The sequence below is a fragment of the Engystomops pustulosus genome, chromosome 9 (genome assembly GCF_040894005.1).
Source record: "Engystomops pustulosus chromosome 9, aEngPut4.maternal, whole genome shotgun sequence".
NCBI classification, from domain to species: domain Eukaryota; kingdom Metazoa; phylum Chordata; class Amphibia; order Anura; family Leptodactylidae; genus Engystomops; species Engystomops pustulosus.
This window is the reverse complement of record NC_092419.1, coordinates 103,421,801-103,441,212: the sequence shown is the minus strand read 5'-3', so window position 1 is coordinate 103,441,212 and position 19,412 is coordinate 103,421,801. Positions and strand designations below refer to the sequence as shown.

The following is a 19,412-nucleotide window of genomic DNA, read 5'->3' as shown; positions in this document are numbered from 1 at the left end:
TTGTATGTGTAATTAGATACTCCACTACGTAATAATCTACACAAAAGATTGGACCTAGGTGGGACATGGAGAATAAAGGTGCAAAAAACTTATGAAGAACATTACTTGTCATCCCAAAGACAGAAGAATTGTGTCATGCGGTCATCATACACCAGGCCTGTGCCCTCTACAGGAGAGTCTGTATCCAGATGCTAGGAAGAAAGAGAGGAGATAGATTTACCAGAGCTGCACTCACTATTCTGCTGCTGGTGCAGCCACTGTGTACATACATGACATTACTTATCCTGTACTGACCCTGAGTTACATCCTGTATTATACTCCAGAGCTGCACTCACTATTCTGCTGCTGGTGCAGTCACTGTGCACATACATGACATTACTTATCCTGTACTGATCCTGAGTTACATCCTGTATTATACCCCAGAGCTGCACTCACTATTCTGCTGCTGGTGCAGTCACTGTGTACATACATGACATTACTTATCCTGTACTGATCCTGAGTTACATCCTGTATTATACTCCAGAGCTGCACTCACTATTCTGCTGCTGGTGCAGTCACTGTGTACATACATGACATTACTTATCCTGTACTGACCCTGAGTTAGATCCTGTATTATACCCCAGAGCTGCACTCACTATTCTGCTGCTGGTGCAGCCACTGTGTACATACATGACATTACTTATCCTGTACTGATCCTGAGTTACATCCTGTATTATACTCTAGAGCTGCACTCACTATTCTGCTGCTGGTGCAGTCACTGTGTACATACATGACATTACTTATCCTGTACTGATCCTGAGTTACATCCTGTATTATACTCCAGAGCTGCACTCACTATTCTGCTGCTGGTGCAGTCACTGTGTACATACATGACATTACTTATCCTGTACTGACCCTGAGTTAGATCCTGTATTATACCCCAGAGCTGCACTCACTATTCTGCTGCTGGTGCAGTCACTGTGTACATACATGACATTACTTATCCTGTACTGATCCTGAGTTACATCCTGTATTATACCCCAGAGCTGCACTCACTATTCTGCTGCTGGTGCAGTCACTGTGTACATACATGACATTACTTATCCTGTACTGATCCTGAGTTACATCCTGTATTATACCCCAGAGCTTCACTCACTATTCTGCTGCTGGTGCAGTCACTGTACATACATGACATTACTTATCCTGTACTGATCCTGAGTTACATCCTGTATTATACCCCAGAGCTGCACTCACTATTCTGCTGCTGGTGCAGTCACTGTGTACATACATGACATTACTTATCCTGTACTGATCCTGAGTTACATCCTGTATTATACCCCAGAACTGTACTCACTATTCTGCTTGTGCAGTCACTGTGTACATACATGACATTACTTATCCTGTACTGATCCTGAGTTACATCCTGTATTATACCCCAGAACTGTACTCACTATTCTGCTTGTGCAGTCACTGTGTACATACATGACATTACTTATCCTGTACTGATCCTGAGTTACATCCTGTATTATACCCCAGAGCTGCACTCACTATTCTGCTGCTGGTGCAGTCACTGTGTACATACATGACATTACTTATCCTGTACTGATCCTGAGTTACATCCTGTATTATACCCCAGAGCTGCACTCACTATTCTGCTGCTGGTGCAGTCACTGTGTACATACATGACATTACTTATCCTGTACTGATCCTGAGTTACATCCTGTATTATACCCCAGAACTGTACTCACTATTCTGCTTGTGCAGTCACTGTGTACATACATGACATTACTTATCCTGTACTGATCCTGAGTTACATCCTGTATTATACCCCAGAGCTGCACTCACTATTCTGCTGCTGGTGCAGTCACTGTGTACATACATGACATTACTTATCCTGTACTGATCCTGAGTTACATCCTGTATTATACCCCAGAACTGTACTCACTATTCTGCTTGTGCAGTCACTGTGTACATACATGACATTACTTATCCTGTACTGATCCTGAGTTACATCCTGTATTATACCCCAGAGCTGCACTCACTATTCTGCTGCTGGTGCAGTCACTGTGTACATACATGACTTTACTTATCCTGTACTGATCCTGAGTTACATTGTGTATTATACCCCAGAGCTGCACTCACTATTCTGCTGCTGGTGCAGTCACTGTGTGCACACATGACATTACTTATCCTGTACTGATCCTGAGTTGCATCCTGTATTATACTCCAGATCTGCACTCACTATTTTGCTGCTGGTGCAGTCACTGTGTGCACACATGACATTACTTATCCTGTACTGATCCTGAGGTAGATCCTGTATCTACCAGAGCTGCACTCACTATTCTGTTTGATGTAAGTCAGGCAACCCTTATATATGTATATAAAAGTAGAGCACTCACCAGTCCGTCCAGCTGGTCACAGATGTCTCTTTCTGGAGTCTTCCTCATTCGGTGGCCCCTCTTCTTCACTTCCTGGAGGCTGGGGCCACCCTGAGGGGAAGGTTGGCCCTTCTTCCCAGGCTTCTTCTTAAATGAGAAAATATCCATAGGTCACACACACACATGTATATAAGACAGTGGTAATAAATGAACATATGTATGATAGCTGATGTGCCGCCTCAAATGTAAACCTTTTCCAAATACTTTTTATTAAGTTTTATTACATAACAACATGCAGTACATTCTGTTGCATATTTAGTGCAATTACATTGTCAGTATTGACCTATTTCTATTCTTTTCCTGGGTGGAAGATGCATTATTGACTCTTTAATAAAGCATGCTTTTATACATAGGTCTCTTGTGTTTTCTTCCTGTTGCATATGTTGCAAGTTAAAATCCTAATCTGTAATTACACATATGTCTTCATATTTATCTAGTTGAGAGCGATTTATGGTCTATGCAGATTTGTTTTTAACAGAATAACAAAAAACAAGAATAACATTTTAGGTAATGACTTAACATTCAGGAGTGGGTCGGAGGGAAGGTGAGTATGGGGGTAGGGGGTGGTGGTGAGCTGTGAGTCTACCCTTTTTCTTCTGTGTTCGTTGATATTTTCTTCCTCCGTCAAGTTGAGTTATGGGTGATAATATTTGCTTTCAGTCCAGAGGTTCCATCTGGTGGAGAATTTTTTAAAGGTTGTGTTTTGATATGCTAAGATTTTTTCGTATGCGCAGGTTGTGTTCATTTGGCTGATCACTTCGTTGATGTGTGGGCTGTCTTTGTTTTTCCAGTATCTGGTTATTATTAATTTGGTTGACATCAGGAGGTGTACAGTGATGGTTTTTTGTTCTTGTGGCAGGTCTTCTACATTGATAAGTAATAAGGCTTGTTCTGGCTTTATCTCTATGTCTTTTTTTGTTATTTCTTTTATTATGGTGCTTGTTGCTTTCCATAGGCTCAGTATTTTTGGGCAGTTCCATAGGATGTGTATGAGGTTTCCTCTGTTGCCGCATCCTCGCCAGCACATAGGTGACACGCTGGGGTAGATGAGGTTTAATCTGGTGGGTGTGAAATACCATCTCAGGTGTGTCTTTACTATCGCTTCTATGTGCGATGTGCAGCGGAATATTTGGTGTGTTGTTTTTAGAGCCGCTTCCCATTTTTGTATTGAGAATTTCTGTTGTAGGTCTTCTTCCCATTTTATTACGCTTTTTGTTTTTGTGAAGTCTCTTCTTTTCCCTATTCTGTTATAAAAGAAGGATATTCCTTTTTTCCCGGGCTGTTGTTTGTCTAGGAATTTTAGTAGTTCCGGCTCAATCTTAGGTGTTATATGGTTTAGTGAGTTGAAAAGGTTTTTAATCTTTGCGATTTGCTGGGTTTCGCTGCATGGGAGGCTTTTAGTGGACATGAGGTGTCTGGCGTCTATCAGGCCGTTTGGGTTCAGAATGTCTTCTAAAGTTTCTAATCCTTTTTGTCTCCATGTTTCTAGTTGTAGAGTTTTGTTTTGGTTTTCTAGGAAGCTTAATGGGATGCAGTATAGGATATTTTCTTTAGAGTTGGTTTCGTTTTTAATCATATTCCTCCATGTTGTATCTGATGTTCTCATTGTTTGTAGTTTTGAGTGAGGTGGGTCCGTGTTCCATAAGTTAGCGATCATTCTATTTATTAATGGTGTATTGTTGTTATAGTGTTTCTCAATTGTTACCCACACTTTATCGGTTGAGTCTAGCCACCAGTGTTTGAGTTGGTCCAGGATCGCTGCCTTGTAGTAATCTTTTATGTCTGGTAATCCTAGACCTCCTGCTATTTTATGTTTGGTCATGGAATAGTGAAATTCTCGGTTTTTTCTGCTGCCAGATGAAATTTTGGAGATTCTTGTTATTGTGTTTAAAGAAAGTGCATGGTAAATTTATTGGAACCGTTCTGAACAGATATAGGAATTTGGGTAAAATTATCATTTTAAAGGATGCTATTCGGCCAAACCATGTGAGTTGATGTCTTGAGTATTTTATATATAGTGCTTTAATCTTGGTATTAAGGGGGGCAAAGTTTGTTTCGTATAGTTTTTTAGAGGGGTAGGTTAGTTGTATTCCTAGATATGTTATGTTTTGCATTTGCCAGTCCAGGTTGTATTTCTTTCTGAGCATTGTTAATTCTGCGTCTGGTATTCTAACTGGTAAGATTTGTGATTTGTTGGTATTAATTTTATAGTGTGTTACCTTTCCATATTCTTCTATAATTTTGAAAAGTTGCGTTAGTGAGGCGTCTGTCTTTGTTAATGTAAGGGCTATGTCGTCCGCAAAAAGTGCTACTTTGTGTTCTGAGTCTCCAATCTTCACTCCTGATATATTAAGATGGTTCCTAATTATTTCCGCTAGGGGCTCTATGGAAAGGGTAAAGAAGATGGGGGATAGTGGGCAGCCCTGCCTGGTTCCGTTTGTGAGTGTGAGTTTTTGGGATAGGGTATTATTTGTGTATACGTATGCTGCTGGGTTGGAGTAAAGTGCTTTAATTGCTGATAGTATTGGGCCTGTCAGTCCGTATTTTGTCAGGGTATGAAAAGCGTACTTCCAGTTAACTCTGTCGAATGCCTTTTCTGCGTCTATCGTAAGGAAGGTCGTCGGTATGTTGTGGATTTCGCAGTGCTGTAGTATGTTTAGTAGTCTTCTAGTGTTGTCTGGTGCTTGTCTGTCTGGTACAAATCCTACTTGATCATTTTTGATTAGGTCCGGTAGTATATGTTTTAGTCTGTTCGCTATGATTTTAGCGTAGATTTTGACGTCTACGTTGAGTAATGATATTGGTCTGTAGTTGAGTGTGGAGTCGGTTGGTTTGTCCGGTTTCGGGATGGTGACTATGAGTGCGGTCAGCATGTCTTGGGGGAAAGTTTCTGTGTTGGCCGCTATGTTAAAAATTTTCAGTAGGTATGGAGTTAAGATATGTGAAAACTGTTTGTAATATTCTCCTGTCAGTCCGTCTGGTCCAGGAGCTTTATGTGAGGGAAGTTTGAGGATAGTTTTTTTGATCTCTTCTTGTGTGAGGGGTAGATTAAGGTGATGCAGTTGTTCTGAGGTGATCTGTGGTAGGTTGACTTTGTGTAGAAAGTTGGCTATATCCTCTTCAGTAGGTTGGAATGTCGTTGTGTCCTGTTTGAGGTTATATAGTTTGTGGTAATAGTCTCTGAAGGCGTTAGCGATTTCTCTGGGGTCTCGTAGTTCTCTATGTGTAAAGGGGTGTTTAAGTTGTGTTATTTTGATTTTTTTGTGCTTATCTTTGAGTTTCTTAGCTAGTAATGATCCAATTTTCTGGTCTTGGGAATAGTATTTAGTTTTTGTGAATCTAGTGGCTTTCTCGTATCTATATAATAATAGATTACGGAGTTTATCCCTTGCTTTATTGAGCTCTAATTTAAGTGCATATGATTGTTTCTTTTTATTCTGTGTTTCAAGGTGGTGAAGTGTCTTAGTGGCTTCAGAGATGTCTTTCTCTCTTTGTTTTTTAATTTTCGCACCTAATTTCATTAGTTCCCCTTTTATGAATACTTTGTGTCCCATCCAGGCTGTAAAGATATCTATTTCTGGGGAGAAGTTATTTTTTAGGCACTCTAGGAGTGCAGTTTCTATTGAGCATTTGTCCCTATCCTTAAAAATGATGCTCATGTCAGCTTTCCATATGTATCGTCATATAGATGGGGGCGTGATCTGACCATTCAATGTTTCCTATTGATGTTTTTTCTATCCTGTCAATTAACGAACGATCTATAGTAAAGATATCAATTCTGGAGTACATGTTGTGTCTTTGTGAGAAAAATGAATAATCCCTTTCGGTGGTGTGTTGGATTCTCCAGATGTCATGGAGTCCGTTTTTCCAAAGAAAAGAGTGAAGCTCGTATGGTTTTTGTTTTGGTGTTGAGGTGGAGTCCAGGTCATGTTGTACCGTAGCGTTGAAATCGCCGCATATTATTAAGGAACCTTGCTGTAGCTTCCTAATTTTTTTCATTAGTTTCGTCATGAAGCGGTTTTGTCTTTTGTTTGGTGCATACAGGTTAACTATGGTGTACCTGATATTATTGATGAGCACAATTACTATGATGTATCTACTGTTGGGATCAATTATTTGTAGTTCTATATTGATTTGGAGGTGTGACTTGAATGCCATTAATACTCCTCTTTTTTTATTCTTATATGTTGAGTAAATAATGTTGGGATATTGATTATGGTCGATTTTTGGAGGGTTTTTGTCTGATATGTGGGTTTCCTCAAATGTAAACCTATGACCTCTGTGTGGTGTATACTGTACTGTAGGCACAGTATGGACTCATATTATAATAGCAGGTGCACGCAGGGTTACAGGAGGGGCTCATTGTATGTGAAATAATTTGATATGATACCAGCCATACCGAGGTGGACAGTCCGGGCGAGCCGCCTCTTCCTTGACCTCCAGGTGACTTACGATCTCGGGGGGAGGACATTTTGTTGTCTTACGGGATCACAGATCTGTTGTCATGAAGGAACTGAAAGACAGAAATGATAAGACGTCACAGCACCTGTAAGATACACAACTCTATTCTGAGGAGTCTCACAGGGACAGGACTGACTGGAGGGGATGGGTCAGGTGACAGGAGGAATGCTACGGATCAGCTGGATCAAGTCCACATCTACTCAGCAAGCCATGAACCGTGACACTCAACCCTGCTACACCGCTACCTAGAGCAGCTGTACCCCTGTATCATGTATCAGGGCAGAGCTGTACCCCCTGTATCATGTATCAGGGCAGAGCTGTACCCCCTGTATCATGTATCAGGGCAGAGCTGTACCCCCTGTATCATGTATCAGGGCAGAGCTGTACCCCCTGCATCATGTATCAGGACAGAACTGTACCCCCTGTATCATGTATCAGGACAGAGCTGTACCCCCTGCATCATGTATCAGGACAGAACTGTACCCCCTGTATCATGTATCAGGGCAGAGCTGTACCCCCTGCATCATGTATCAGGACAGAACTGTACCCCCTGTATCATGTATCAGGACAGAGCTGTACCCCCCTGTATCATGTATCAGGACAGAGCTGTACCCCCCTGTATCATGTATCAGGACAGAGCTGTACCCCCTGTATCATGTATCAGGGCAGAGCTGTACCCCCTGTATCATGTATCAGGGCAGAGCTGTACCCCCCTGTATCATGTATCAGGACAGAGCTGTACCCCCCTGTATCATGTATCAGGACAGAGCTGTACCCCCCTGTATCATGTATCAGGACAGAGCTGTACCCCCATGTATCATGTATCAGGGCAGAGCTGTACCCCCCTGTATCATGTATCAGGGCAGAGCTGTACCCCCCTGTATCAGGTATCAGGGCAGAGCTGTACCCCCTGTATCATGTATCAGGGCAGAGCTGTACCCCCCTGTATCAGGACAGAGCTGTACCCCCCTGTATCATGTATCAGGGCAGAGCTGTACCCCCTGTATCATGTATCACGGCAGAGCTGTACCCCCCTGTATCATGTATCAGGGCTGAGCTGTACCCCCTGTATCATGTATCAGGGCTGAGCTGCACCCCCTGTATCATGTATCAGGAAACAGCTGTACCCCTTGTATCATGTATCAGGGCAGAGCTGTACCCCCCTGTATCATGTATCAGGGCACAGCTGTACCCTCTGTATCATGTATCAGGGCAGAGCTGTACCCCCCCTGTATCATGTATCAGGGCACAGCTGTACCCCCTGTATCATGTATGATGGCAGAGCTGTACCCCCCTGTATCATGTATCAGGGCAGAGCTGTACCCCCCTGTATCAGTACAGAGCTGTACCCCCTGTATCATGTATCACGGCAGAGCTGTACCCCCTGTATCATGTATCAGGGCACAGCTGTACCCCCTGTATCATGTATCAGGGCAGAGCTGTACCCCCCTGTATCATGTATCAGGGCACAGCTATACCCCCTGTATCATGTATCAGGGCAGAGCTGTACCCCCTGTATCATGTATCGGGGCAGAGCTGTACCCCCTGTATCATGTATCGGGGCTGAGCTGTACCCCCTGTATCATGTATCAGGGCTAAGCTGTACCCCCTGTATCATGTATCAGGACAGAGCTGTACCCCCCTGTATCATGTATCTGGGCAGAGCTGTACCCCCTGTATCATGTATCAGGGCAGAGCTGTACCCCCTGTATCATGTATCAGGGCTGAGCTGTACCCCCTGTATCATGTATCAGGGCAGAGCTGTACCCCCTGTATCATGTATCAGGGCTGAGCTGTACCCCCTGTATCATGTATCAGGGCTAAGCTGTACCCCCTGTATCATGTATCAGGACAGAGCTGTACCCCCCTGTATCATGTATCTGGGCAGAGCTGTACCCCCTGTATCATGTATCAGCTCAGAGCTGTACCCCCCTGTATCATGTATCAGGACAGAGCTGTACCCCCCTGTATCATGTATCTGGGCAGAGCTGTACCCCCTGTATCATGTATCAGGGCTGAGCTGTACCCCCTGTATCATGTATCAGGGCAGAGCTGTACCCCCCTGTATCATGTATCAGGGCAGAGCTGTACCCCCTGTATCATGTATCTGGGCTGAGCAGTACCCCCTGTATCATGTATCAGGGCAGAGCTGCACCCCCTGTATCATGTATCAGGGCAGAGCTGTACCCCCTGTATCATGTATCAGGACAGAGCTGTACCCCCCTGTATCATGTATCAGGACAGAGCTGTACTACCCCTGTATCATGTATCAGGGCAGAGCTGTACCCCCTGTATCATGTATCAGGGCTGAGCTGTACCCCCCTATATCATGTATCAGGACAGAGCCGTGCCCCCCTGTATCATGTATCAGGACAGAGCTGTACCCTCTGTATCATGTATGAGGGCAGAGCTGTACCCCCTGTATCATGTATGAGGGCAGAGCTGTACCCCCTGTATCATGTATGAGGGCAGAGCTGTACCCCCTGTATCATGTATGAGGGCAGAGCGGTACCCCCTGTATCATGTATGAGGGCAGAGCTGTACCCCCCGTATCATGTATCAGGGCTGAGCTGTACCCCCTGCATCATGTATCAGGGCAGAGCTGTACCCCCTGTATCATGTATCAGGGCAGAGCTGTACCCCCTGTATCATGTATCAGGGCAGAGCTGTACCCCCCTGTATCATGTATCAGGACAGAGCTGTACCCCCCTGTATAATGTATCAGGGCAGAGCTGTACCCCCTGTATCATGTATCAGGACAGAGCTGTACCCCCTGTATCATGTATCAGGACAGAGCTGTACCCCCTGTATCATGTATCAGCTCAGAGCTGTACCCCCCTGTATCATGTATCACGGAAGACCCGTACCCCCCTGTATAATGTATCAGGGCAGAGCTGTTCCCCCTGTATCATGTATCAGGGCTGAGCTGTACCCCCCTGTATCATGTATCGGGGCAGAGCTGTACCCCCTGTATCATGTATCAGGACAGAGCTGTACCCCCCTGTATCATGTATCAGGACAGAGCTGTACCCCCTGTATTATGTATCAGGACAGAGCTGTACCCCCTGTATCATGTATCAGGACAGAGCTGTACCCCCCTGTATCATGTATCAGGACAGAGCTGTACCCCCCTGTATCATGTATCAGGGCAGAGCTGTACCCCCTGTATCATGTATCAGGGCAGAGCTGTACCCCCTGTATCATGTATCAGGGCAGAGCTGTACCCCCTGTATCATGTATCAGGGCAGAGCTGTACCCCCCTGTATCATGTATCAGGGCAGAGCTGTACCCCCCTGTATCAGGACAGAGCTGTATCCCCTGTATCAAGTATCAGGGCAGAGCTGTACCCCCCTGTATCATGTATCAGGGCAGAGCTGTACCCCCCTGTATCATGTATCAGGACTGAGCTGTACCCCCCTGTATCATGTATCAGGGCAGCGTTGTACCCCCTGTATCATGTATCAGGACAGAGCTGTACCCCCTGTATCATGAATCAGGACAGAGCTGCACTCCTCTGTATCATGTATCAGGACAGAGCTGTACCCCCCTGTATCATGTATGAGGGCAGAGCTGTACCCCCTGTATCATGTATCAGGTCAGAGCTGTACCCCCTGTATCATTTATCAGGTCAGAGCTGTACCCCCTGCATCATGTATGAGGGCAGAGCTGTACCCCCTGTATCATGTATCAGGGCAGAGCTGTACCCCCTGTATCATGTATCAGGGCAGAGCCGTACCCCCTGTATCATGTATCAGGACAGAGCTGTACCCCCTGTATCATGTATCAGGACAGAGCTGTACCCCCTGTATCATGTATCAGGACACAGCTGTACCCCCCTGTATCATGTATCAGGGTAGAGCTGTACCCCCCTGTATCATGTATCAGGGCAGAGTTGCACCCCCATGTATCATGTATCAGGACAGAGCCGTACCCCCCTGTATCATGTATCAGGACAGAGCTGTACCCCCCTGTATCATGTATCAGGACAGAGCTGTACCCCCTGTATCATGTATCAGGTCAGAGCTGTACCCCCTGTATCAGGGCAGAGCTGTACCCCCTGTATCATGTATCAGGACAGAGCTGTACCCCCTGTATCATGTATCAGGGCAGAGCTGTACCCCCTGTATCATGTATCAGGTCAGAGCTGTACCCCCTGTATCAGGGCAGAGCTGTACCCCCTGTATCATGTATCAGGACAGAGCTGCACCCCCTGTATCATGTATCAGGACAGAACTGTACCCCCTGTATCATGTATCAGGGCACAGCTGTACCCCCTGTATCATGTATCAGGGCAGAGCTGTACCCCCCTGTATCATGTATCAGGACAGAGCTGTACCCCCCTGTATCAGGTCAGAGCTGTACCCCCTGTATCATGTATCAGGACAGAGCTGTACCCCTTGTATTATGTATCAGGACAGAGCTGTACCCCCTGTATTATGTATCAGGACAGAGCTGTACCCCCCTGTATCATGTATCAGGGCAGAGCTGTACCCCCTGTATCAGGGCAGAGCTGTACCCCCTGTATCATGTATCAGGACAGAGCTGTACCCCCTGTATCATGTATCAGGGCAGAGCTGTACCCCCCTGTATCATGTATCAGGGCAGAGCTGTACCCCCTGTATCATGTATGAGGGCAGAGCTGTACCCCCTGTATCATGTATCAGGACAGAGCTGTACCCCCTGTATCATGTATCAGGTCAGAGCTGTACCCCCTGTATCAGGTCAGAGCTGTACCCCCTGTATCATGTATCAGGACAGAGCTGCACCCCTTGTATCATGTATCAGGACAGAGCTGTACCCCCTGTATCATGTATCAGGGCACAGCTGTACCCCCTGTATCATGTATCAGGGCACAGCTGTACCCCCTGTATCATGTATCAGGGCAGAGCTGTACCCCCCTGTATCATGTATCAGGACAGAGCTGTACCCCCCTGTATCAGGACAGAGCTGTACCCCCATGTATCATGTCAGAGCTGTACCCCCTGTATCATGTATCAGGTCAGAGCTGTACCCCCTGTATCATGTATCAGGACAGAGCTGTACCCCTTGTATTATGTATCAGGACAGAGCTGTACCCCCTGTATTATGTATCAGGGCAGAGCTGTACCCCCCTGTATCATGTATCAGGGCAGAGCTGTACCCCCCTGTATCATGTATCAGGGCAGAGCTGTACCCCCTGTATCATGTATCAGGGCAGAGCTGTACCCCCTTTATCATGTATCAGGGCAGAGCTGTACCCCCTGTATCATGTATCAGCTCAGAGCTGTACCCCCTGTATCATGTATCAGGGCAGAGCTGTACCCCCTGTATCATGTATCAGGACAGAGCTGTACCCCCTGTATCATGTATCAGGGCAGAGCTGTACCCCCCTGTATCATGTATCAGGGCAGAGCTGTACCCCCTGTATCATGTATCAGGACAGAGCTGTACCCCCTGTATCATGTATCAGGGCAGAGCTGTACCCCCCTGTATCATGTATCAGGACAGAGCTGTACCCCCTGTATCATGTATCAGGACAGAGCTGTACCCCCTGTATCATGTATCAGGGCAGAGCTGTACCCCCCTGTATCATGTATCAGGACAGAGCTGTACCCCCTTGTATAATGTATCAGGGCAGAGCCGTAACCCCTTGTATAATGTATCAGGGCAGAGCTTAGTTTGTCCTACATATCGTGTAGTAGTCGGGTCGGTACGCTGATGCACGCCCCTGTATACCACAGTTTAGTATCGGGGAGCCCCAGTATACCACAGTTTAGTTTCGGGGAGCCCCTGTATACCACAGTTTAGTTTCGGGGAGCCCCTGTATACCACAGTTTAGTTTCGGGGAGCCCCTGTATACCACAGTTTAGTTTCGGGGAGCCCCTGTATGTGTGGCCCCGCCCACTCCCGCCGACCCTCGCCTTGAGGTCACCGCCCGGGGATGCGCGCACACTAACCGATAGATTCAAAGTCCTCCGCTCCCGACTGATGACGTCACTTCCAGATCACGTGATGCAGACCACACCCACTCCGTGCTCGGACGACGTCACGCAGAGATCCCAATTGTTATGTGCAGGTTACATGTCATCCTGCATGCGATCATATACTGGTTTTATTACTTCAACTATTGCCACATACCCAGTCACATTGCCTCAGTATTCTCATATACCCAGTCATATTACCTCAGTATTCTCATATACACAGTCACATTACCTCGGTATTCTCATATATCCAGTCATATTACCTCAGTATTCTCATATACCCAGTCATATTACCTCAGTATTCTCATATACCCATTCATATTACCTCAGTATTCTTATATACCCAGTCATATTACCTCAGCATTCTCATATACCCAGTCACATTACCTCAGTATTCTCATATACCCAGTCATATTACCTCAGTATTCTCATATACCCAGTCACATTACCTCAGTATTCTTATATACCCAGTCATATTACCTCAGCATTCTCATATACCCAGTCATATTACCTCAGTATTCTCATATACCCAGTCATAATACCTCGGTATTCTCATATACCCAGTCATATTACCTCAGTATTCTCATATACCCAGTCACATTACCTCAGTATTCTCATATACCCAGTCATAATACCTCGGTATTCTCATATACCCAGTCATATTACCTCAGTATTATCTTATACCCAGTCATAATACCTCGGTATTCTCATATACCCAGTCATATTACCTCAGTATTATCTTATACCCAGTCACATTACCTCAGTATTCTCATATACCCAGTCATATTACCTCAGTATTCTCATATACCCAGTCATATTACCTCAGTATTCTCATATACCCAGTCACATTACCTCAGTAATATATACCCAGTAACATTACCTCAGTTTTCTCATATATCCAGTCATATTACCTCAGTATTCTCATATATCCAGTCACATTACCTCAGTATTCTCATATATCCAGTCACATTACCTCAGTATTCTCATATACCCAGTCATATTACCTCAGCATTCTCATATACCCAGTCATATTACCTCAGTATTCTCATATACCCAGTCATATTACCTCAGTATTCTCATATACCCAGTCATATTACCTCAGTATTCTCATATACCCAGTCACATTACCTCAGTATTCTCATATATCCAGTCACATTATCTCAGTATTCTCATATATCCAGTCACATTACCTTAGTATTCTCATATACCCAGTAACATTACCTCAGTATTCTCATATACCCAGTCATATTACCTTAGTATTCTCATATACCCAGTAACATTACCTCAGTATTCTCATATATCCAGTCATATTACCTCAGTATTCTCATATACCCAGTAACATTACCTCAGTATTCTCATATATCCAGTCATATTACCTCAGTATTCTCATATACCCAGTAACATTACCTCAGTATTCTCATATATCCAGTCACATTACCTCAGTATTCTCATATATCCAGTCATATTACCTCAGTATTCTCATATACCCAGTCATATTACCTCAGTATTCTCATATACCCAGTCACATTACCTCAGTATTCTCATATATCCAGTCATATTACCTCAGTATTCTCATATACCCAGTCACATTACCTCAGTATTCTCATATATCCAGTCACATTACCTCAGTATTCTCATATATCCAGTCATATTACCTCAGTATTCTCATATACCCAGTAACATTACCTCAGTATTCTCATATATCCAGTCATATTACCTCAGTATTCTCATATACCCAGTAACATTACCTCAGTATTCTCATATATCCAGTCACATTACCTCAGTATTCTCATATATCCAGTCATATTACCTCAGTATTCTCATATACCCAGTCATATTACCTCAGTATTCTCATATACCCAGTCACATTACCTCAGTATTCTCATATATCCAGTCATATTACCTCAGTATTCTCATATACCCAGTCACATTACCTCAGTATTCTCATATATCCAGTCATATTACCTCAGTATTCTCATATACCCAGTCATATTACCTCAGTATTCTCATATACCCAGTCACATTACCTCGGTATTCTCATATACCCAGTCACATTTCCTCGGTATTATCATATACCCAGTCATATTACCTCAATATTCTCATATACCCAGTCATATTACCTCAGTATTCTCATATACCCAGTCATATTACCTCAGTATTCTCATATACCCAGTCATATTACTTCAGTATTCTCATATACCCAGTCACATTACCTCGGTATTTTCATATACCCAGTCATATTACCTCAGTATTCTCATATACCCAGTCACATTACCTCGGTATTCTCATATACCCAGTCATATTACCTCAGTATTCTCATATACCCAGTCACATTACCTCAGTATTCTCATATACCCAGTCACATTACCTCAGTATTCTCATATATCCAGTCATATTACCTCAGTATTCTCATATACCCAGTCATATTACCTCATTATTCTCATATACACAGTCACATTACCTCAGTATTCTCATATATCCAGTCATATTACCTCAGTATTCTCATATACCCAGTCACATTACCTCAGTATTCTCATATACCCAGTCATATTACCTCAGTATTCTCATATACCCAGTCATATTACCTCAGTATTCTCATATACCCAGTCATATTACCTCAGTATTCTCATATACACAGTCACATTACCTCGGTATTCTCATATATCCAGTCATATTACCTCAGTATTCTCATATACCCAGTCATATTACCTCAGTATTCTCATATACCCATTCATATTACCTCAGTATTCTTATATACCCAGTCATATTACCTCAGCATTCTCATATACCCAGTCACATTACCTCAGTATTCTCATATACCCAGTCATATTACCTCAGTATTCTCATATACCCAGTCACATTACCTCAGTATTCTTATATACCCAGTCATATTACCTCAGCATTCTCATATACCCAGTCATATTACCTCAGTATTCTCATATACCCAGTCATAATACCTCGGTATTCTCATATACCCAGTCATATTACCTCAGTATTCACATATACCCAGTCACATTACCTCAGTATTCTCATATACCCAGTCATAATACCTCGGTATTCTCATATACCCAGTCATATTACCTCAGTATTATCTTATACCCAGTCATAATACCTCGGTATTCTCATATACCCAGTCATATTACCTCAGTATTATCTTATACCCAGTCACATTACCTCAGTATTCTCATATACCCAGTCATATTACCTCAGTATTCTCATATACCCAGTCATATTACCTCAGTATTCTCATATACCCAGTCACATTACCTCAGTAATATATACCCAGTAACATTACCTCAGTTTTCTCATATATCCAGTCATATTACCTCAGTATTCTCATATATCCAGTCACATTACCTCAGTATTCTCATATATCCAGTCACATTACCTCAGTATTCTCATATACCCAGTCATATTACCTCAGCATTCTCATATACCCAGTCATATTACCTCAGTATTCTCATATACCCAGTCATATTACCTCAGTATTCTCATATACCCAGTCATATTACCTCAGTATTCTCATATACCCAGTCACATTACCTCAGTATTCTCATATATCCAGTCACATTATCTCAGTATTCTCATATACCCAGTCACATTACCTCAGTATTCTCATATATCCAGTCACATTACCTTAGTATTCTCATATACCCAGTAACATTACCTCAGTATTCTCATATACCCAGTCATATTACCTTAGTATTCTCATATACCCAGTAACATTACCTCAGTATTCTCATATATCCAGTCATATTACCTCAGTATTCTCATATACCCAGTAACATTACCTCAGTATTCTCATATATCCAGTCATATTACCTCAGTATTCTCATATACCCAGTAACATTACCTCAGTATTCTCATATATCCAGTCACATTACCTCAGTATTCTCATATATCCAGTCATATTACCTCAGTATTCTCATATACCCAGTCATATTACCTCAGTATTCTCATATACCCAGTCACATTACCTCAGTATTCTCATATATCCAGTCATATTACCTCAGTATTCTCATATACCCAGTCACATTACCTCAGTATTCTCATATATCCAGTCACATTACCTCAGTATTCTCATATATCCAGTCATATTACCTCAGTATTCTCATATACCCAGTAACATTACCTCAGTATTCTCATATATCCAGTCATATTACCTCAGTATTCTCATATACCCAGTAACATTACCTCAGTATTCTCATATATCCAGTCACATTACCTCAGTATTCTCATATATCCAGTCATATTACCTCAGTATTCTCATATACCCAGTCATATTACCTCAGTATTCTCATATACCCAGTCACATTACCTCAGTATTCTCATATATCCAGTCATATTACCTCAGTATTCTCATATACCCAGTCACATTACCTCAGTATTCTCATATATCCAGTCATATTACCTCAGTATTCTCATATACCCAGTCATATTACCTCAGTATTCTCATATACCCAGTCACATTACCTCGGTATTCTCATATACCCAGTCACATTTCCTCGGTATTATCATATACCCAGTCATATTACCTCAATATTCTCATATACCCAGTCATATTACCTCAGTATTCTCATATACCCAGTCATATTACCTCAGTATTCTCATATACCCAGTCATATTACTTCAGTATTCTCATATACCCAGTCACATTACCTCGGTATTTTCATATACCCAGTCATATTACCTCAGTATTCTCATATACCCAGTCACATTACCTCGGTATTCTCATATACCCAGTCATATTACCTCAGTATTCTCATATACCCAGTCACATTACCTCAGTATTCTCATATACCCAGTCACATTACCTCAGTATTCTCATATATCCAGTCATATTACCTCAGTATTCTCATATACCCAGTCATATTACCTCATTATTCTCATATACACAGTCACATTACCTCAGTATTCTCATATATCCAGTCATATTACCTCAGTATTCTCATATACCCAGTCACATTACCTCAGTATTCTCATATACCCAGTCATATTACCTCAGTATTCTCATATACCCAGTCATATTACCTCAGTATTCTCATATACCCAGTCACATTACCTCATTATTATCTTATACCCAGTCACATTACCTCAGTATTGTCTTATACCCAGTCACATTACCTCAGTATTATGTTATACCCAGTCACATTACCTCAGTATTATCTTATACCCAGTCACATTACCTCAGTATTATCTTATACCCAGTCATATTACCTCATTATTATCTTATACCCAGTCACATTACCTCAGTATTATCTTTTACCCAGTCACATTACCTCAGTATTATCATATACCCAGTCATATTACCTCAGTATTATCTTATACCCAGTCATATTACCTCATTATTATCTTATACCCAGTCACATTACCTCAGTATTATCTTATACCCAGTCACATTACCTCAGTATTATCATATACCCAGTCATATTACCTCAGTATTGTCTTATACCCAGTCATATTACCTTAGTATTATCTTATACCCAGTCATATTACCTCAGTATTATCTTATACCCAGTCATATTACCTCATTATTATCTTATACCCAGTCATATTACCTCAGTATTATCTTATACCCAGTCACATTACCTCAGTATTATCATATACCCAGTCATATTACCTCAGTTTTCTCATATATCCAGTCATATTACCTCAGTATTCTCATATATCCAGTCACATTACCTCAGTATTCTCATATATCCAGTCATATTACCTCAGTATTCTCATATACCCAGTCATATTACCTCAGTATTCTCATATATCCAGTCATATTACCTCAGTATTCTCATATACCCAGTAACATTACCTCAGTATTCTCATATATCCAGTCACATTACCTCAGTATTCTCATATATCCAGTCACATTACCTCAGTATTCTCATATACCCAGTCACATTACCTCAGTATTCTCATATATCCAGTCATATTACCTCAGTATTCTCATATACCCAGTCATATTACCTCATTATTCTCATATACAAAGTCACATTACCTCGGTATTCTCATATATCCAGTCATATTACCTCAGTATTCTCATATACCCAGTCACATTACCTCAGTATTCTCATATACCCAGTCATATTACCTCAGTATTCTCATATACCCAGTCATATTACCTCAGTATTCTCATATACCCAGTCACATTACCTCATTATTATCTTATACCCAGTCACATTACCTCAGTATTATCTTATACCCAGTCACATTACCTCAGTATTATGTTATACCCAGTCACATTACCTCAGTATTATCTTATACCCAGTCACATTACCTCAGTATTCTCATATATCCAGTCACATTACCTCAGTATTCTCATATATCCAGTCATATTACCTCAGTATTCTCATATACCCAGTCATATTACCTCAGTATTCTCATATACCCAGTCATATTACCTCAGTATTCTCATATACCCAGTCACATTACCTCAGTATTCTCATATACCCATTCATATTACCTCAGTATTCTCATATACCCAGTCACATTACCTCAGTATTCTCATATACCCAGTCACATTACCTCAGTATTCTCATATACCCAGTCACATTACCTCAGTATTCTCATATACCCAGTC

The 19,412-nt window shown here is 42.4% G+C and overlaps 1 protein-coding gene and 1 long non-coding RNA gene across 2 annotated transcripts in view; one reads left to right on the top strand and one right to left on the bottom strand.

Annotated features, from left to right (window-relative positions):
• HDAC6 (histone deacetylase 6) overlaps positions 1–12,923 on the bottom strand; it is a 25,043-nt gene extending 12,120 nt beyond the window's left edge. Inside the window, exons 1-4 of the mRNA XM_072125074.1 lie at positions 12,815–12,923; positions 6,817–6,930; positions 2,379–2,504; positions 106–191 (exon numbers count right to left, since the gene is read on the bottom strand). Coding sequence (XP_071981175.1) covers positions 106–191; positions 2,379–2,504; positions 6,817–6,888 — 284 coding nt within the window. The 5' untranslated portion in view covers positions 6,889–6,930; positions 12,815–12,923. The remainder of the gene's footprint in view (positions 1–105; positions 192–2,378; positions 2,505–6,816; positions 6,931–12,814) is intronic.
• The window catches only part of LOC140077698 (uncharacterized), a 25,313-nt gene continuing 18,694 nt past the window's right edge, over positions 12,794–19,412 (top strand). The window contains exon 1 of the long non-coding RNA XR_011849820.1: positions 12,794–12,933. This is a non-coding gene — a long non-coding RNA (uncharacterized lncRNA). The remainder of the gene's footprint in view (positions 12,934–19,412) is intronic.